The following is a 16,960-nucleotide window of genomic DNA, read 5'->3' on the forward strand; positions in this document are numbered from 1 at the left end:
GCGTCCTCTGCTATCGCGGCAGGTGCCTGAGCCACTCGGCCACCGGGCCACAGCGACATTAGTCAAATTTTCCAAGTATAGTATTTGGAGGCCTTGGTCACTTTTTCTTAGTATATGACATTTATTTCAGTTTATGCTACTTTATTTCCTAAAATCTAGCCTTAAAATAAAAAATATTGGTAGTGGAGGCCTCCATTAGAACCTTATAGTTTTTAAGATATTTGAGATTTAAAAAAACACCGAAATCATGTGCAGGCACTGAAATCAATTGGCGTCACCGAATTCAATAATGCATACACAAAAATCACATTTCAATTTTATATCTCAATCATATTACATTTTAATCATATTTTTCATTCTTATTTGATTATAAGCGATGTAATAAGGCTAATGATCTCGAAAGCTTACATAAATTTAATAGATATAGACCCAAGATTTTAAAATAACCTAATTACGGCTTGTAAAACAACATCTCTAGAAGATATCCCACACTATTTGACTGTCCTCTCATATAATAGGGTGGTGGGCGATGTATGGTCCTGGAACGAGTTTCAGACATGTCGACCACAAATTCGCACATTAGTGCCATAAAGGAGAAGATGTTTGTTTCACACAATCCGACCGCACACGCATCAAAAAGAAACTTATGTTACCTACACTCGATAAACAAGAAACTTTTGAGTGGTGTTCAATGCTCAAAAAATATTTAATGCACTTAGCAATGTGATGCAATACAGAAAACAAGTATTTTTGAATAACAGAGTTTTAAAGCGTGAACTCCATCAATTTAAAACTATTTGAAGTGGTCGACTAATGCTTGAAGATCTAATAACCTGTTAATTATTTGAGGGTGCTGGAGATCTCCAGCATTCTGAAGCACTTGAGCTAATTTGTAACTCCTATATTTAGACATAAAGACGTAAGACATTGAGGATTGTTAAAACATTTGCTATGTTCAATTTGTGTCTATGACTATCCTTTAGAAATATCGATCAGTAAGGTACGCTCAGTGCCTTTGAAGCGAGCTCGACATTAGAAGGCCACTTTATTTTTAATTCCTTGTTCTGAACATCCCGTCCCTTGGGTGCATAATACTTACATACACAAGTTATTGTAAAAGAAGTGGGATCTGCATTCATTTAACATGGCTGACACGTTTAAAGTTATCGAGGTGTAGGGCCTCAGGTGATACAGAGGACAATTAACATAATTTACTTCATTGGTTTGAAGAGAACATCAAGACAGAGAAAGAAACATTGGGTCTACAAGTTTCAACACACGTCTGGTTTAAAAAACTACTCATAGTAAACTAGTGATTTTTTGTACCTATTATGACTTAATTTACTTACAAACATAATTTTACGTTTATACAACGTATCTTGCACTTTTTAGGTGTGATAAATTAGTACAACAAGCTAGTTTACAAAGCAGGATTTGAATTCAGTGATCACTTTTTTGATATCGGTGGTCAAAAAATCCACCGAATCCAAGGAAATCAACACCAGTGATGTCAAAATTAATCGCTTTTTAGCAATTACAGAAATAGCATGAGTGATACAGAGGAGATGTAATAATGATGGATTTACGTACTTTCGTGGATTTCTTAAGCACTTGCATAACGATAAATGCACTGAAACTTTCGGAGTAAATTGCACCACCGATCTCAAAAAAACATAGAACCAAACCCACCGAAGGACGGTGAAACCTTTAAAAAATCACTTTAATATACTGTGACTGTACCTCTACTCTATTCAACGGTTAAGGCACAACTAAAGCATACTATGTTTGAGACACTGAGTTCCTGGTTTACAACTTTGAAGGAGTACCGACATGTTTTGCAAATTACACCGAAATCAGGCACTAGCCCGGGACACATCGTAAATTTGGTTTTATTCAATGAGTTGAGCAAACACATTATTGTGATATAAAGAATATGATAAGTTAACTAATACCTTATGCGTGAATACCCATAATAACTGCGATCTAATACCCCATCTTGAGTAATAATTTTTTGTTTCATAAAATCTGGGTGCGGGACACTCCCACCGAACATCATTTTTGGCATTTGAATTTTTTTTTCTTGTATTATATAAATAATAAATAAATAATTTGATAGTGTCCCAGACAGAACATAGGCTGCAGATCATGTCTAAATTAATTCAGATTTATTGAACAGTAAATTCAATCATTTATTGCCCCGGACACGTAAAAATGGCCCTCCTGAGAAATGCAGCGATACAATCTTTTTTTGGATAAAATGTGAGGAATCGAATGGTATCCTTACTTATTTCGTTTTTGGAAGTTAAAAAAAAACTTAAATTTTGAAACATTTTTGTATTATTTCCATATATTTTTGTAATATCCACAATATGTGATAAATTGCTCATTTGCTATCTATTTTACTAGATTTTGTTATAAAATTCAACATGTGTCATCATCCCTATTGAGACCGCTTATTTTTAACTCAACTTACAGATTGAAGATGTATTCGTCCTAGAATTTGCATCACTAGTTCTATCAGAGCTTACCAGAGAACCGCTCGGTTGCGAACAACTGGTGTCTGCCAATATCCTAAACAGCCTTTTCTCGAGGATGAAGAACAGTCTTGACCCTGATGTGCAGAAGAATTGCCTGCAGGTACGTAAGCAGTGCTGTGTAATTAATATTATTAATATTAACTTTCGAATATTAAACAGCGATCTAGCGAACTGCTTAGTTTCCGTCAATTTTTCTAAGCTACATTGAAGGGATTTTTAACTTTTTATAACGCTTTTGCTATTTTGGATTGCTTGATTTTAGCTTGATTACTGTAGTCGCGTCTCCTTCGAGGTACTAATGCAGATTCAATCGTTATGATCATGTATGGTTTGTTGACTAATTAGTTAATTACTTACTTTTTCGTAGGCCCTCAGCAACCTACTAGACGACCCGCTCTGTGCTTCAGAAGTAACCACGAACAAGCAATTCAGTTGGCCCTCACTCCTAGCACTGATAAAAAGCAAATACCTGGCCATACAACATGCAGCATTTAGGACGGTGGATCAGCTGATATGTCGGTACAATGATGAGATAGTGCAGAAGACTTTTAGATCTTCCACGGGGGTGTTGGATCTTTGTGATATTTTAGAGGTCAGTAAACTGAAAATAAATTGAATATTTCCCTTGAACTTGTTAATAATTTGTTTCAACAGTTATTGTACGAATTTACGCCTACTACCTACAGATTGTGGCAAATTTCCTAAAAGGTGGAAATGTTCTCACAAATGTTTTTTAAGTAGTAAAATTTCATAGAAAATTTTATTTCGGAACGGAAAAGTTTCAATCTCCACATAAAAACATAAGAAGCTTCCGAAATTTACCTTTGTAGAAATTTCGCAACCTTAGAAACTTTCCAGTGGCACATTAAGAACTGTAACTAACCTTAAAAATTATAATTTGAATAGTCGTACGAGTTCCACGACGTTCACGCGGTGGTGTTAAACATTCTCAAAAACTACGTCGAAACCGAAGAGAACGCGTCTCATATATACGAGTCCGGGTGTATTCTGCGGCTGCATGCATACTTGGAGATGGCGCTGCCGTCGATGAAGCCCTACTGCTTGGCTGTGCTCACCAAGATATCCTTCTCTTCTAGCGGCAGAGACGTATGTAGCGTGCTTTATAAAATACGCGTATCTAAGGAAACTGATGAGATTATAACCTGAACCACAAAATTTTCATCTAAGCTAAGAACGAAACGTAGATATTATGAACCTATCAGTGTCATTTGAGGTTAATAATTCTTGTAGGTAGACCCCGAAGGCCTATACCTATGTATCATCAAATTCATGAAATCTTATTAATGTCAGCTGCTCCTGCCAACAGGAGTTGGTGAGGAACGGTGTTGGTCAAGTAAGTTTGAAACCCCTACATATTATACAATACTTTATCATCCGATTGTGGAACCAGTTTAGAATTAGGAGTTCTAGGCTAGATAAAAAAAGTGCGCGTACCTAAATCGTGGCTGGTCTAGTAGCGCGTCAACTTAATTGAGTGCTGCTGTATATCTCTAGGCTCTATACCAGACGGGAACAGACCTGGTCTTCTGCCACCAACTCCTCGGATCCAACGTGGGTCTGCTGGCTGATGCGGCGATGGGAGTCGCCAACATGACCAAGCTGTTGCCTTCAGCAGTGCGCATGTCGGACACAAACGTTATCGAGGCCCTTTGTGGTAAAACATGAATTTCCTAATATTCGAGTAACATCTTTGTTTGTCTTCTTAGGTATCTACTTTAAATATGATAAAAATCTAAGTTCCGACAAACTCATTGGAACGAGCCAGGATTTCAACCCTCGACCTCCGAACCGATAGTCGGACGTCAGATCCAGTCGGAAACCACCGCTTCCAATTTATTACTATCGAGTTTAATTATGAAATGTTCAATTTACTCGTAGAAGCTGGTATTGTGCGTAATAAATATAACAAGTTTCCAATGACCATATTGACTTTTGGCCTCAACAGCGATACTAAGCGACGTCTCAGCGGTGGCGTTCTACATCCGGATGAACACGCTGCGGGCTCTGGCCGCCCTCTGTCTGAAGATCCCGAAGGCGGCATACAGTCTCGTGGAGCCGAAGACGTTTGCAGCTCTGAGGAATATTAACAAAAAGTGTAAGTTCAAAGACTGCCCCAAACCCAATGCAATGCATGGGACATAGAGGTACAATAATATAGAGATGAAACGGGGGAGGGGCCAAACGACCGAACCAGATGCACTTATGGAACTTTCAGTAGGAGTAGCAGAGAAAGCGGTATTATTGCTTGTCCTTGTCACAGTCTCACTTTTTGTTTGTTCCCCACCTTTTTATTAGTATGGATTATGGTGAGCAACAAATGAATTCGACCAATCACAGTGCCGCATTTGCGTATGTTTTATCCCTCACGGAGGCACGCGTATACCACTTCTATACGATCCTACCTTCTATGGCATGGGACAATAGCAAGCGAGTGACGCGAATGAATACGTACTTTATTCCTTCGGGCAAATGGCTTAAAAGATTGGCGTCGGTTTTGGATAGACATACCTAGGTACTGCACATGATCCGGCAGACAGAGTCTAAAATTGCGAAAATATCCAAAAGAATATATTATATATATTAAGTCAAAACTTATTTTCACTTCACAAAAACAGAAATAATTAGGGGATATAGATAACTAGGTATTCAATTTTTGGAAATTTTTGCAACTTGCGCGTCTGTTCATAATACCTACATGGGATGAAAAAGGATTACCTACCTACAAAAATAATTGTATATAGCTCAAAACTCAATATTCTGGTATTTCAGTTAAAGACAACCCAATAGAAGCACAGCGTCTGGCGGTGCAGTGCTACATTAATCTCCAGACTTACCACGTGAGCACGAAGGCCATGCTCAATGTCGACTTCGTTCAAGAGATGATCAACATCTTGCAGGTACACCGTTGATTCCATGTCGAATCCTCACATCTGAGAGTCATGAGTATTGGTTAAGATTCCAGCCCTTTGTACCCGATCCGAGGAATGGGTTTTAATGAAGACCCGTTAAACCATTTTATCCTTTCAGCGCATTGACATCAATTTGAAGAAGATGGCTTGCAACGTGCTAACCGGTCTCATGGTCGAGCCAGTCGCAAAAGACTTGTTCACCCGCTGCAAGGGCGAGGAGGTACAGTAGACTGAGTAGACGCATTGACATTATAGGCAGCATACAATATTAGGGACGTTGCGCGTTGAAGAGCCATCACCTTGTGGTCTAAATCGAAAAATTTTACTTGATACCAAATCTTCATGTCAAATCAGGTGCTGCCTTCTGCAGCTCACAGGCGCTCCCTTGCGCGTTGGATAGTTTGCATAGTTAAACTTTACATTGATAATTCACCCCGATAAATAAGGACTTCTACAGTTTATTTATCACCCCGGCTCGTACCAATGAGTGTATCGGAAGTTAATGTACGAAATATCATTTGATGTTTACCAGTTGCTTTTCGGTGAAGGAAAACATCGTGAGGAAACCGGACTAATTCCAATAAGGCCTAATAGTTTCCCCTCTGGGTTGGAAGGTCAGATGGCAGTCGCTTCCGCAAAAACTAGTGCCTACGTCAATTCTTGGGATTAGTTGTGTTGTGCCGCAAAATGCCATGATAACGCGAGGAAGAAAAAGAAGACAGTTCTTATCTTATTTATTGAATGTGAAATTTCTTTACACAACCTTTACTTGTGCCCCCTCCACCCTCCAATAAATATAGCAACGGAAATACCTAAGTAGAACTCGCTAGTCTCACTACCTACCATTGAATCTTGGCGGACTCCGTACTATCAACATCTTCAGCTTTTCCTGTAGATTCATTGTTGAGATACGATGAATGTGTCAAAATGTATGCAATCATAAGTTTGTTATATTCATTTGCGTATTTTTTGGAGCATTGCAGGTAAAATTACGCACGTAACCTATGTACAGTCAGCAGCAGAGATAAATGCTGACTGTACGTATTCTAATACTCTTACATATAGGTGGTGTCAACGAATCTGCACATCAAACACGTCGGGTTTAACACGGCGTTGTGCACGCTCATCACGGCCAGCGTGACGGATGAAGGAGCAGATGTGTATCTACAACTCGGCACTGTGCATTTGTAAGTTGCCCAATAGAAACTTTTGTGATACAATTTAGTCGATTTGTATGGAACAGTTATTTTTATTGACTACGGGACTTGACTTGGATCCTAACTAAAAGTTGTTCTAAATACTTTCATCTGGCTGAAATTCTTTGACTAAACGTAGATAGCAAATCTGTACGAATAGATTTGTAGTCAAAATTAGAAATGTGTCAGTTTTAGTTTCTAATAAACTTTATGAAAATCGATCTTACACGACTGATCCTATAAAATAATGATTTTGTTATTGCTTTTACATGGAAAAAACCTCGAATATGGGGTTGACTTGTGAAACGGCCAAAGCGACTTTTGAACCTAATAAATGATATATCGACCTACAGTTACAAATTTCAACGCACTTCTCAATTATCAGGGTCGTTCCAGGATTACATGGAAAAGCATTTCTGTTTACTTTACAGTATGGTTGAAAACCGTTTAACAAGAAACGTGGTGAGCGCCTGGGAGCCCGCCTTAGAGGCGATCTTCCGGCACCATCCCTCAGCTAAGCTGGCCTATACTGGACGGCTGGATTTAAACGACTTTACTCGGGTCTGTATATATCACTGGTATTTCCATCATCATCATCATCATCATCATCAGCCTACTCTCGTCCACTGCTGGACATAGGCCTCTCCTATTGCACGCCATTGAGCACGATTTGCGGCAACTCTGATCCAGCTCTTGCCAGCCGCCTTGCGAAAGTCATCGCTCCATCTAGTCTGAGGGCGTCCTACGCTACGTTTGCCGATGCGCGGTCTCCACTCGAGAACTCGTCTACCCTAACGGTTATCGGTTCTACGGATGATATGACCGGCCCACTGCCACTTCAGCTTGCTAATCCGGTGGGCTATGTCGACGACTTTAGTTCTCTGACGGATGAATTCATTTCGAATACGATCCCTTAGAGAGACTCCGAGCATAGCCCTTTCCATAGCGCGCTGAGCGACTTTGAATTTATGGACCAGTCCTATCGTGAGTGTCCACGTTTCGGCTCCGTATGTCATCACGGGTAGGAGGCACTGATTGAAGACTTTTGTCTTCAGACTCTGTGGGATTGATGACGTGAAGACTCGACGCAGCTTCCCATATGCTGCCCAGCCCAGCTGTATGCAGTATTTGCCCGAGGTAGACGTATTTCCTGAACAACCTCGAGAACAGCCCCTTGTACTGCAATAGGTCCCGGAGCAACACGTTCGTTGAACATAACTTTCGTTTTGTCCAAATTCATCCGGAGACCTATGCGTTGAGAAGAATCAGCTAGCCCGGTCAGCATATGCTCTAAATCCTGCAACGTCTCAGCCATGATGACGATGTCGTCCGCAAATCGCAAGTGTGAGATGTATGCGCCATTAATGTTAATACCATGTTCCTTCCAGTCGAGCGTTTTAAACATATCCTCCAATGCATTTGTGAACAATTTGGGGGATATCACATCCCCTTGTCTCACACCACGATGCATGGGGATAGGCTTAGTCTGCTGGTTTTGGACTTGGACGGCCATGGTAGCTGCGTTGTACAGACATCTCAACACTTGGATATATCGCCAGTCGACTTGGCATCGCTGCAGGGAATCCAGAACAGCCCAAATTTCAATGGAGTCAAAGGCTTTCTCATAGTCCACAAATGCTAAGCACAGGGGCCGATTATACTCTTCAGTCTTCTGTATAATCTGCCGCACTGTGAAGATGTGGTCTATGGTGCCGTATCCTCCTCGAAATCCGGCCTGCTCCGGTGGCTGAAATTCGTCGAGTCTTCTTGCTAGGCGGTTCGTGATGACCCTCGCAAACAGCTTGTAGATGTGGCTTAGGAGCGAAATGGGTCGGTAGTTCGTCAATAGGGCCTTATTTCCCTTTTTGAAGAACAGCACGACAACACTCCTACTCCACACCTCTGGAGTTCTCCCATCGAAGAGAACGGCGTTAAAGATGTTCTGGAGCTCCTTCAGTGCAGGTTTGCCTCCCGCTTTCAGAAGCTCAGTTGTAACGCCGTCCTCGCCTGGGGCTCTTCCATTTTTAAGCTGTCTGAGGGCCATCTCGATTTCGTCAGTGCTGATTTCTGGCAAGTCTTCGGTAAAGTGGCGGATTAATGTGGCTCTCGAATCCTCATTTTCGGGATCTGGTTGAGATGCATGCGAAGCGTATAGCTGGCCATAGAAGGATTCGATTTCAGAGAGAATCCCCGACCGGGACGATACAACAGCCCCACCACTTGTGGTCAGCTTCGTCAGGTGGCTTCTTCCAAGGGACTGGACAAAAACTTTTGACCCCCGATTCTGCTCAATCGCTTGCTCAATGAAGCGTGTATTAGCGCACCGGAGGTCATGTCGTACTAGTTTGCCAATCCTCGTGTTTAGAGCCCGTCGCTGTGACGAAGTGACAGGTGGGTCTTCCCGTCGTACCTTCATGAGCCTGAGGGTTTCCTCCGAAAGCTTCGACCTCCCGGCTTTACGCTGTGCTTCGCAAAATCTTGTACCTTCATCCCTGACGATTCCAAACACATTTTTGAGGGTCTGGTTTATGTCAACGGCATTTGTACTTTCCACGGCAGCGAATCGGTTCTCCAGGTTTGACTGGAAAGCTTCAGATCCTACCATGGTTTGGAGCAGGCTAGGTCGGAGCCTGGACTTCATCAAACGGACACGTTCGAGCTTATAGTATATATTTCCATAGTACCATACAACTTCCTTGTTGCTTTGTATATAAGTAAGGGTTCGTTTTGTACCATTTTGGTACGGAACCCTGAAAATTGGGGTTTTTTCGATAAATCTCTTTGTTTTTGGAGAGTGGTAAAATATGTAGAATCGATTTTCATTCATTAAAATCGGCCGACTACTTTTGACAATACGATTGAACACAAGTCATCGGCAAGATGTTCAAAATGACCTGGAGACCGTATAATAGGTACTATATTTTGAACATAAACCCCTTAGGTATTTCTACTGCTGTACATATATAGACTAGCTAGCGATGATCACAAAAAACACCGTCCATATATAATTGCAGGACGGTTTCTACGTCCAAAAGCGACAGTCCACTCCGTTCCCCACCATCCAGCAGTTGATGGACAAACCCCCGCCTCACGAGGACCCCGTGTTCATATCCCTGTTCCAACCCCCAGTCTCCGAACCCGGGGTCGCTTCTGGCATCGATTTCGGACAACATCAGTGTAAGTGCAAACTTGAGTAAACGATGGAAAGATAAACATTTATTTATAAAGAACATAATGCAGACATAAAAACCTGGGCGCTAAAATATTTGGGATCTCCTCTCTGCATAATGCCGCGGCAATCCGTTCATAGTGAGTGATACCTACCATATTTATTTTTTTCCTTTTGAGGTACCGTCATGAGTAACTGGGGACACGAGGGACAACATTAGACAAACGAAATATTGCTCAATTATACAATTGTACTTTTTACAATCCTTGAATCAAGACTTACCAGTCTTAGGGTAAAATTTTCAACTAGCTTGATTAGTTCACAGTCAAAAATATCTAAAGTTAACCCTCTGTCCCCAGTTAGCCCACTTGACGGTATCTACTAGACATGGATCGACCTATGCCTTATAGTTATGACTGATAATTTTTTTTTTGTTGTTGATAAGTCGTATACTTACCCCGTTGTTTCAGTCCGCGGTAAATCGTCGTCGATTATGACGGCCTCCTCGATGAGGACGAGGCCGCCGCTCCCCGATGATATCAACTTACGAGGATATATTCTGCAGCAGCGGCTGTGGTTTGGCGACCCGTGAGTTAAAATTGAAATTATTGTCTCCGTCTCTATTAATCAAATACAGTAAGATAGAAATAGACGATCGTCGATGATGACTTCCTCGATGAGAATGTGGCAGCGGCTCCCCGATGACACCAACTTGCGCGGATACGTGCTGCAGCAGCGGGGCTCTGGTTTGGCGAACGGTGAATTCCGAAACCGAAATCAGTAATTGTATCAAAATATTTTCAATAATATTAATATCCAGACGAAAATGAGGATTACGTTTGTATGAGAAGGCGATTTCGCGCGGGTCCTCTACTTTCGTCTTAATTTTAAAATCTGCAATATCGCTAGCAGACGTCTCTACCTACTTAGAACAAAAATTCAAAATAAGTCTATACGTCTCTGGTAGTCCAATACAGTAAGATTAGGTACAGGTAGACGATCTTCGAACTAGGATTTTAGTTTCTCTATATAACGGCCTACAGCAAGGACTGTAATATTGCGATCTGTAAGTACCACGTAATTACAGTCGCCATCAGATATATCGGAGCGGCCAAGTTGCTCATATTATCTGAACACGCACTCTAACGCCTTGACAATAGAGGCGTAATTATATATCTAGGATCTATATTTTTCAGCTTAGGTAAAGCCTGACAACAGTTTATTTAACCCTGAGATAGTGTCGCTGCAAACAGCTTACGTATGGCAATAATGTGCGTACGTCATGTATAGTCGGGGTAGTGGGCATTGGCTTCATGTTGATACTCGTATGATGTCAAAACATTGCTTCCAGAGAATTCGGTTCTTTCAATTTACCTATTCGTCAAAATCTGATTCTAAATATTCAATATTTATATATTCTTCGTTTTCTGACTCTGACGAAGTCTCATTTTCATCAGATGTTGTGTCGCTTTCAGGACCACCAACCTCGATTATAAAACGTACAGTCTCCAATTCGATTATAGGATTTTTATCGTCGATCTACATAATAGTGTAGTAAATAAAGGTGGTGGACCCCGCAGTAATTCCTCAGCCAGAAAAAAATTTACAGTATGATAAAGTATCAATTAATAAAAAGTATTGTATAAATTTCCAAAGAATAATAATAATAGAAATAATAACGCAGGGCAGCTTGTGGCGAGCTGTTGGGGATTAGCGACCTCACGTACCCGAGTGCTCCTGGAGAGTTCTGTTACCCGCAAGGAGGGTGGGTGGGACAGGATTCTCTGCCTCTGGCTTGCCTTAGCCGGCCGGCCAGAGTGGAGTCGTTAGAGCTATAAGCTCCAGGGGTGGAAGTGAAATATGCATAAGACGCGAGTTGGCACAGTGGCTGTTAACAGCCACTGGGTAGAAAGCGGCGCACACCTCTCGACACCCCTGAGCCGCTCACACCGGTGTTGCCCTTGAGCCATCATAGATGTCGCTTTTTGTGGGGGCCCATCTTGTGAGGGCGAGTCACCGTCTGCCGGAAATAAAATTGCATACCGTTTTATTAGGCAGGCGTCCGGTTTTTTACCCCATAGCTCAGTTCTTAGTCCATCGCTTTCACCCAATAACCTAGTTCATTTTAGATTCCATCAACTCTCAATAGTCCTTACACCCTGGCGGGTGCTGCCTCTGCGTGCGTCCCATGACACGGGCAAGGGCAGCCTCCGCTCGGTGTACCCCTTACATTTCATTAAAGTGTCAAAAGGGCCTCTACGTGTTGGCTTCGGCTCCGCGCACGCCTCCCAAAGGTCCGGAACACCATTGTTCCGTAATGGGAAAGACATAGAAATAAAGTAAATACCTAAAGTCTTAAATCGTTAATATCTTTTTACGGAAAAATGCTCCGTTCAAACTTTCTTCACCAGACATATTCATGTAACGTATTGCAACAATATATGAAATATCAAAAAAATATCCCAGCAGAAATACCAGTATTAATAAAATAAAATTTTTTGGCGTGTCTTGGACCGGAAAATTGCTCAGTCTAATTTTTTCACTGGAATGCCATTTTATTGCTGTTTTATACCTACAAAATGAAAATCTAAAAATTTTCCACTCTCAGTTTTTAATAGTTCTATAATACATACATTTCGATACGCATTTTTTTTGGATTTTTTTACCCACTGCGCCAAATTATATTCTAAGATCATATAAGAAGAAAAAAATGACAGAGCAATTTTCCGATGAAAATGAGCGTCAAAAAAAGGAAGTATCATAAAAAAATATTCTCATGTTTGACAAAACTTTTAGATTTTTTTCTAGTATCACATACTGATACAAATAACTTATTTTGTAAAATAATTTTGGACTGAGGAATTACTCGGTTCAATATATAATCATATTTGTGTTTTTACCTAACTATGGAGTGTTTTTTTTTTTGGATATTTATAATGTTAGGTTCGGCTCATACTATACAATAACCAAGCTAAATTTCATCGACTGAGAAATTAATGCATGGGTCTCCATACAACAACTTGCTTCATTTACTACACTAATAAACCTTAAATGAAATATTAAAGTTTAAACCAAACAACTAACCAGTTCAATAAAACCGCACTATAAACTGTCAATACCGGTCATGTCAACAACCAACTTTAAAACATTGTTTATAATTGTCATGTTTTGTCTATGTAATCCTTCGTCTTTTTTAAGCTGTAAGTATTTGGTTGCATTCACTACAATTTTTTTCGCATCTTTGGGATTTTTTTTTGGCATTTTTGTAATAAAACCGTTTATATTTGAATATATTCGTAGATATTTTCCGTTTGTTTACATCGGTGACATTCGATGACATCCAACGTTCGTTGTCAAAGAGTATTTGTTGCCAGTAAAAGAAATTAGTACCATTGAAAATCCGCAAAATGGCGAGGGTCAAATAAACTGTTGTCAGGCTTTACATGCGCAATTAGGAGCCTAGCCAAGATGACAATTAATCGTACAACGCCAAACGAGAAGAAACATTGCATAGTCATGATGATGAGAGATACTACGAAAAGTAACGTGACTATTTCCATACATCATTTAAGTTTCCATTGACAGTTTCTATCAACGATTGTCATCACGCCATCAGATATATCGGAAGTATCGGAACGGCCAAGGTGCTCACAAATATCTGAACACGCGCTCTAACGCCTTGACAATAGAGGCGTGTTCAGATATTTGTGAGCACCTAATATTTAATATTTAATATTTCATTTAAGGTTTATGTAGATCGACGATAAAAATCCTATAATCGAATTGGAGACTGTACGTTTTATAATCGAGGTTGGTGGTCCTGAAAGCGACACAACATCTGATGAAAATGAGACTTCGTCAGAGTCAGAAAACGAAGAATATATAAATATTGAATATTTAGAATCAGATTTTGACGAATAGGTAAATTGAAAGAACCGAATTCTCTGTAAGCAATGTTTTGACATCATACGAGTATCAACATGAAGCCAATGCCCACTACCCCGACTATACATGACGTACGCACATTATTGCCATACGTAAGCTGTTTGCAGCGACACTATCTCAGGGTTAAATCCCAACAAAAACATAAATGTGAAATGAGAGCCAAGTTCAATATTAAGAATATGTGTTGTTGTTGACTCGCTGACAAAAGAATTGAGATCTATATGGGTGCCAAGTTCTGTGCTGTGTAGAAAATCCTGAAATTATAAAGGATTTGTCTTGGCTAGTTTTTACGTATAGGTTATTTATTATATTTGACTAGGTACGTTACTTTTCTAAAATTTGGTTTGTTGGTAAAAACTAGCCAAGACAAATCCTTTATAATTTCAGGATTTTCTACACAGCACAGAACTTGGCACCCATATAGATCTCAATTCTTTTGTCAGCGAGTCAACAACAACACATATTCTTAATATTGAACTTGGCTCTCATTTCACATTTATGTTTTTGTTGGGATATCATTACTTTTTGTACAGAAATTACTATAGTAAGTTTTCTATTCATCATGAAAGCAGTTTGCCTAAGCTGAAAAGGAGACCCTCGCTAACGCGCGGTCAGTTGTCAAAAAGTTTCAGTTTTCAGATTTTTTCTTTTGTATGCGCCTAATAATCTACCTTGATGCCAAATATCAAGTTTCTAAGTCATCTAGAAGTGGGTTAGGTTTTTGGTCTATAAGTATTAATTTTTTTTTCTATCGAAATATCAATAATTTCGAGTTTTCAGATTTTTCCCTTTATATACACCTAATAGTCTACCTTGATACCAAATATCAAGTTTCTAAGTCATCTAGAAGTGGGTTAGGTTTTTGGTCTATAAGTATTGATTATTTTTTTTCCATCGAAATATCAATAATTTCCAGTTTTCAGATTTTTTCCTTTATACACACCTAATAGTCTACCTTGATACCAAATATCAAGTTTCTAAGTCATCTAGAAGTGGGTTAGGTTTTTGGTCTATAAGTATTAATTATTATTTTTTCCATCGAAATATCAATAATTTCCAGTTTTCAGATTTTTCCCTTTACATACACCTAACAGTCTACCTTGATGCCAAATATCAAGTTTCTAAGTCATCTAGAAGTGGGTTAGGTTTTTGGTCTATAAGTATTAATTATTTTTTTTCCATCGAAATATCAATAATTTCCAGTTTTCAGATTTTTCCTTTATATACACCTAATAGTCTACCTTGATACCAAATATCAAATTTCTAAGTCATCTAGAAGTGGGTTAGGTTTTTGGTCTATAAGTATTAATTATAATTTTTTCCATCGAAATATCAATAATTTCCAGTTTTCAGATTTTTCCCTTTACATACACCTAACAGTCTACCTTGATGCCAAATATCAAGTTTCTAAGTCATCTAGAAGTGGGTTAGGTTTTTGGTCTATAAGTATTAATTATTTTTTTTCCATCGAAATATCAATAATTTCCTGTTTTCAGATTTTTCCCTTTATATACACCTAATAGTCTACCTTCATGCCAAATATCAAGTTTCTAAGTAATCTAGAAGTGGGTTAGGATTTTGGTCTATAAGTATTAATAATTTTTTTTCCATCGAAATATCAATAATTTCCAGTTTTCAGATTTTTCCCTCTATATACACCTAATAGTCTACCTTGATGGCAAATTTCAAGTTTCTAGGTCACCTGGAAGTGGGTTAGGTTTGTGATCTATATGTCAGTCAGTCACAAAAATGCCGGTTTTTACACGTTGATTTATCAATAACTGTATGAGCTATTTTTATGAAATTTTGTATTTTGGACAAGCTAAGGGGCTTGAATACATGTGCCAAATTTCATTTGTGTAGGTTAAGTAGGTTTCAAGTTGTGAAGGGGTCAAAAGTAGCTCGAAATGGTTCGTGTAATATTACACACGGTTGCTGCGTCGCCAGTTCCTTTTTCTTTGAACTTGGCTGGACACGCTACCGCGTGTCTAGATAAACTGTTGTCAGGCTTTACCTAAGCTGAATAATATAGATCCTAGATATATAATTAAATTATACACACCAACTTTGTCAGTAGAAAAAGGCGCGAATTTCAAATTGTCTATGAGAGGTCAACTATAGATACTACTGACAGAGTGGGTGGGCCAGAGTAGGTATAATAATAATAATATAATAAAGAGAATATTATAATAATATATATTTAACACCATTGTTCCGTGATGGGAAAGACTATACAATATATTTTTATTCAAGCAACATGGCTCAAGGCTGTGAAACATAAAAATTTAAAATTACAATTAAAATTAAAATACAATATTGCTTAATTTAAGATATTACCTACTAAAAGAGGGAAACATGTCAAAAAATAAAATAATAAAAATAATATCAATTAGAATATAATAGGTATATATCCGCCACATCTTTAAATAGCAGGTACATATAATGCGCATATTGTTTCCATTTAATTTCAGAACAAAATCTCTACGATATATCGAGATGGAAGACGCGCACTATGAAGTGAGGTATAAAGCTTGTTTTGCCGTTAGGGGTCATCCATTAATTACGTCACACGAATTTGTAGGTTTTTTGACCCCCCCCTTTGTCACATTTGGCAAACCCCTCCCCCCTAGTGTGACGTCACATTTTTTCTACGAAATCGCCAAATCGAATTAAGTAAGTACCTAAGTATTAAGTATTAATATTTTATCAAAATTGTTTTGACGATATAAATATTAGTAATTTTATAACCCAAAACTGCTTAGGAAAGAAAATTAAAAGAATAAAAACGATTATCGTTTTAAAAACTTGTTATTTAAATGTACAGCGAATAAAATAATAAAAAAAAAATTCGGTTACTGATGAAGTTAAAGTGACGTCACAAAGTTTGTGTCTCCCCTCCCCCATGTCACAATATGTCACATTTTCGTGACCCCCTCCCTCCCCCTAAACGTGTGACGTAATTAATGGATGACCCCTTAAATCAAGTAGGTACCTACCTAAATATAGCATTTTAATAGTGTAGCACTATTAGCACTATAGGTATGTATAAATTAACCTGTTGTCAAAGTGTCTCAATTAATGTACCTTTAGCAATCTTTTCCAGACAATTCAGGGTATGAACAACTGTAGATACTTAAATATTTAGAAAACACAAACAAGCACCAATAATGAATCTATTTACAT

The 16,960-nt window shown here is 39.0% G+C and overlaps 1 protein-coding gene across 1 annotated transcript in view; it reads left to right on the forward strand.

Annotated features, from left to right (window-relative positions):
- The first annotated feature begins 2,479 nt into the window (after nucleotides 1-2,479).
- LOC134789692 (armadillo repeat-containing protein 3-like) overlaps nucleotides 2,480-16,960 on the forward strand; it is a 41,948-nt gene continuing 27,467 nt past the window's right edge. The window contains exons 1-12 of the mRNA XM_063760298.1: nucleotides 2,480-2,637; nucleotides 2,905-3,129; nucleotides 3,444-3,644; nucleotides 4,053-4,212; nucleotides 4,504-4,653; nucleotides 5,328-5,455; nucleotides 5,586-5,687; nucleotides 6,533-6,654; nucleotides 7,095-7,224; nucleotides 9,678-9,840; nucleotides 10,303-10,420; nucleotides 16,249-16,299. Of these exons, the coding sequence (XP_063616368.1) occupies nucleotides 2,593-2,637; nucleotides 2,905-3,129; nucleotides 3,444-3,644; nucleotides 4,053-4,212; nucleotides 4,504-4,653; nucleotides 5,328-5,455; nucleotides 5,586-5,687; nucleotides 6,533-6,654; nucleotides 7,095-7,224; nucleotides 9,678-9,840; nucleotides 10,303-10,420; nucleotides 16,249-16,299 (1,595 nt within the window). The 5' untranslated portion in view covers nucleotides 2,480-2,592. The remainder of the gene's footprint in view (nucleotides 2,638-2,904; nucleotides 3,130-3,443; nucleotides 3,645-4,052; nucleotides 4,213-4,503; nucleotides 4,654-5,327; nucleotides 5,456-5,585; nucleotides 5,688-6,532; nucleotides 6,655-7,094; nucleotides 7,225-9,677; nucleotides 9,841-10,302; nucleotides 10,421-16,248; nucleotides 16,300-16,960) is intronic.

Source organism: Cydia splendana, chromosome 4, assembly GCF_910591565.1.
Source record: "Cydia splendana chromosome 4, ilCydSple1.2, whole genome shotgun sequence".
Taxonomy (NCBI): Eukaryota; Metazoa; Arthropoda; class Insecta; order Lepidoptera; family Tortricidae; genus Cydia; species Cydia splendana.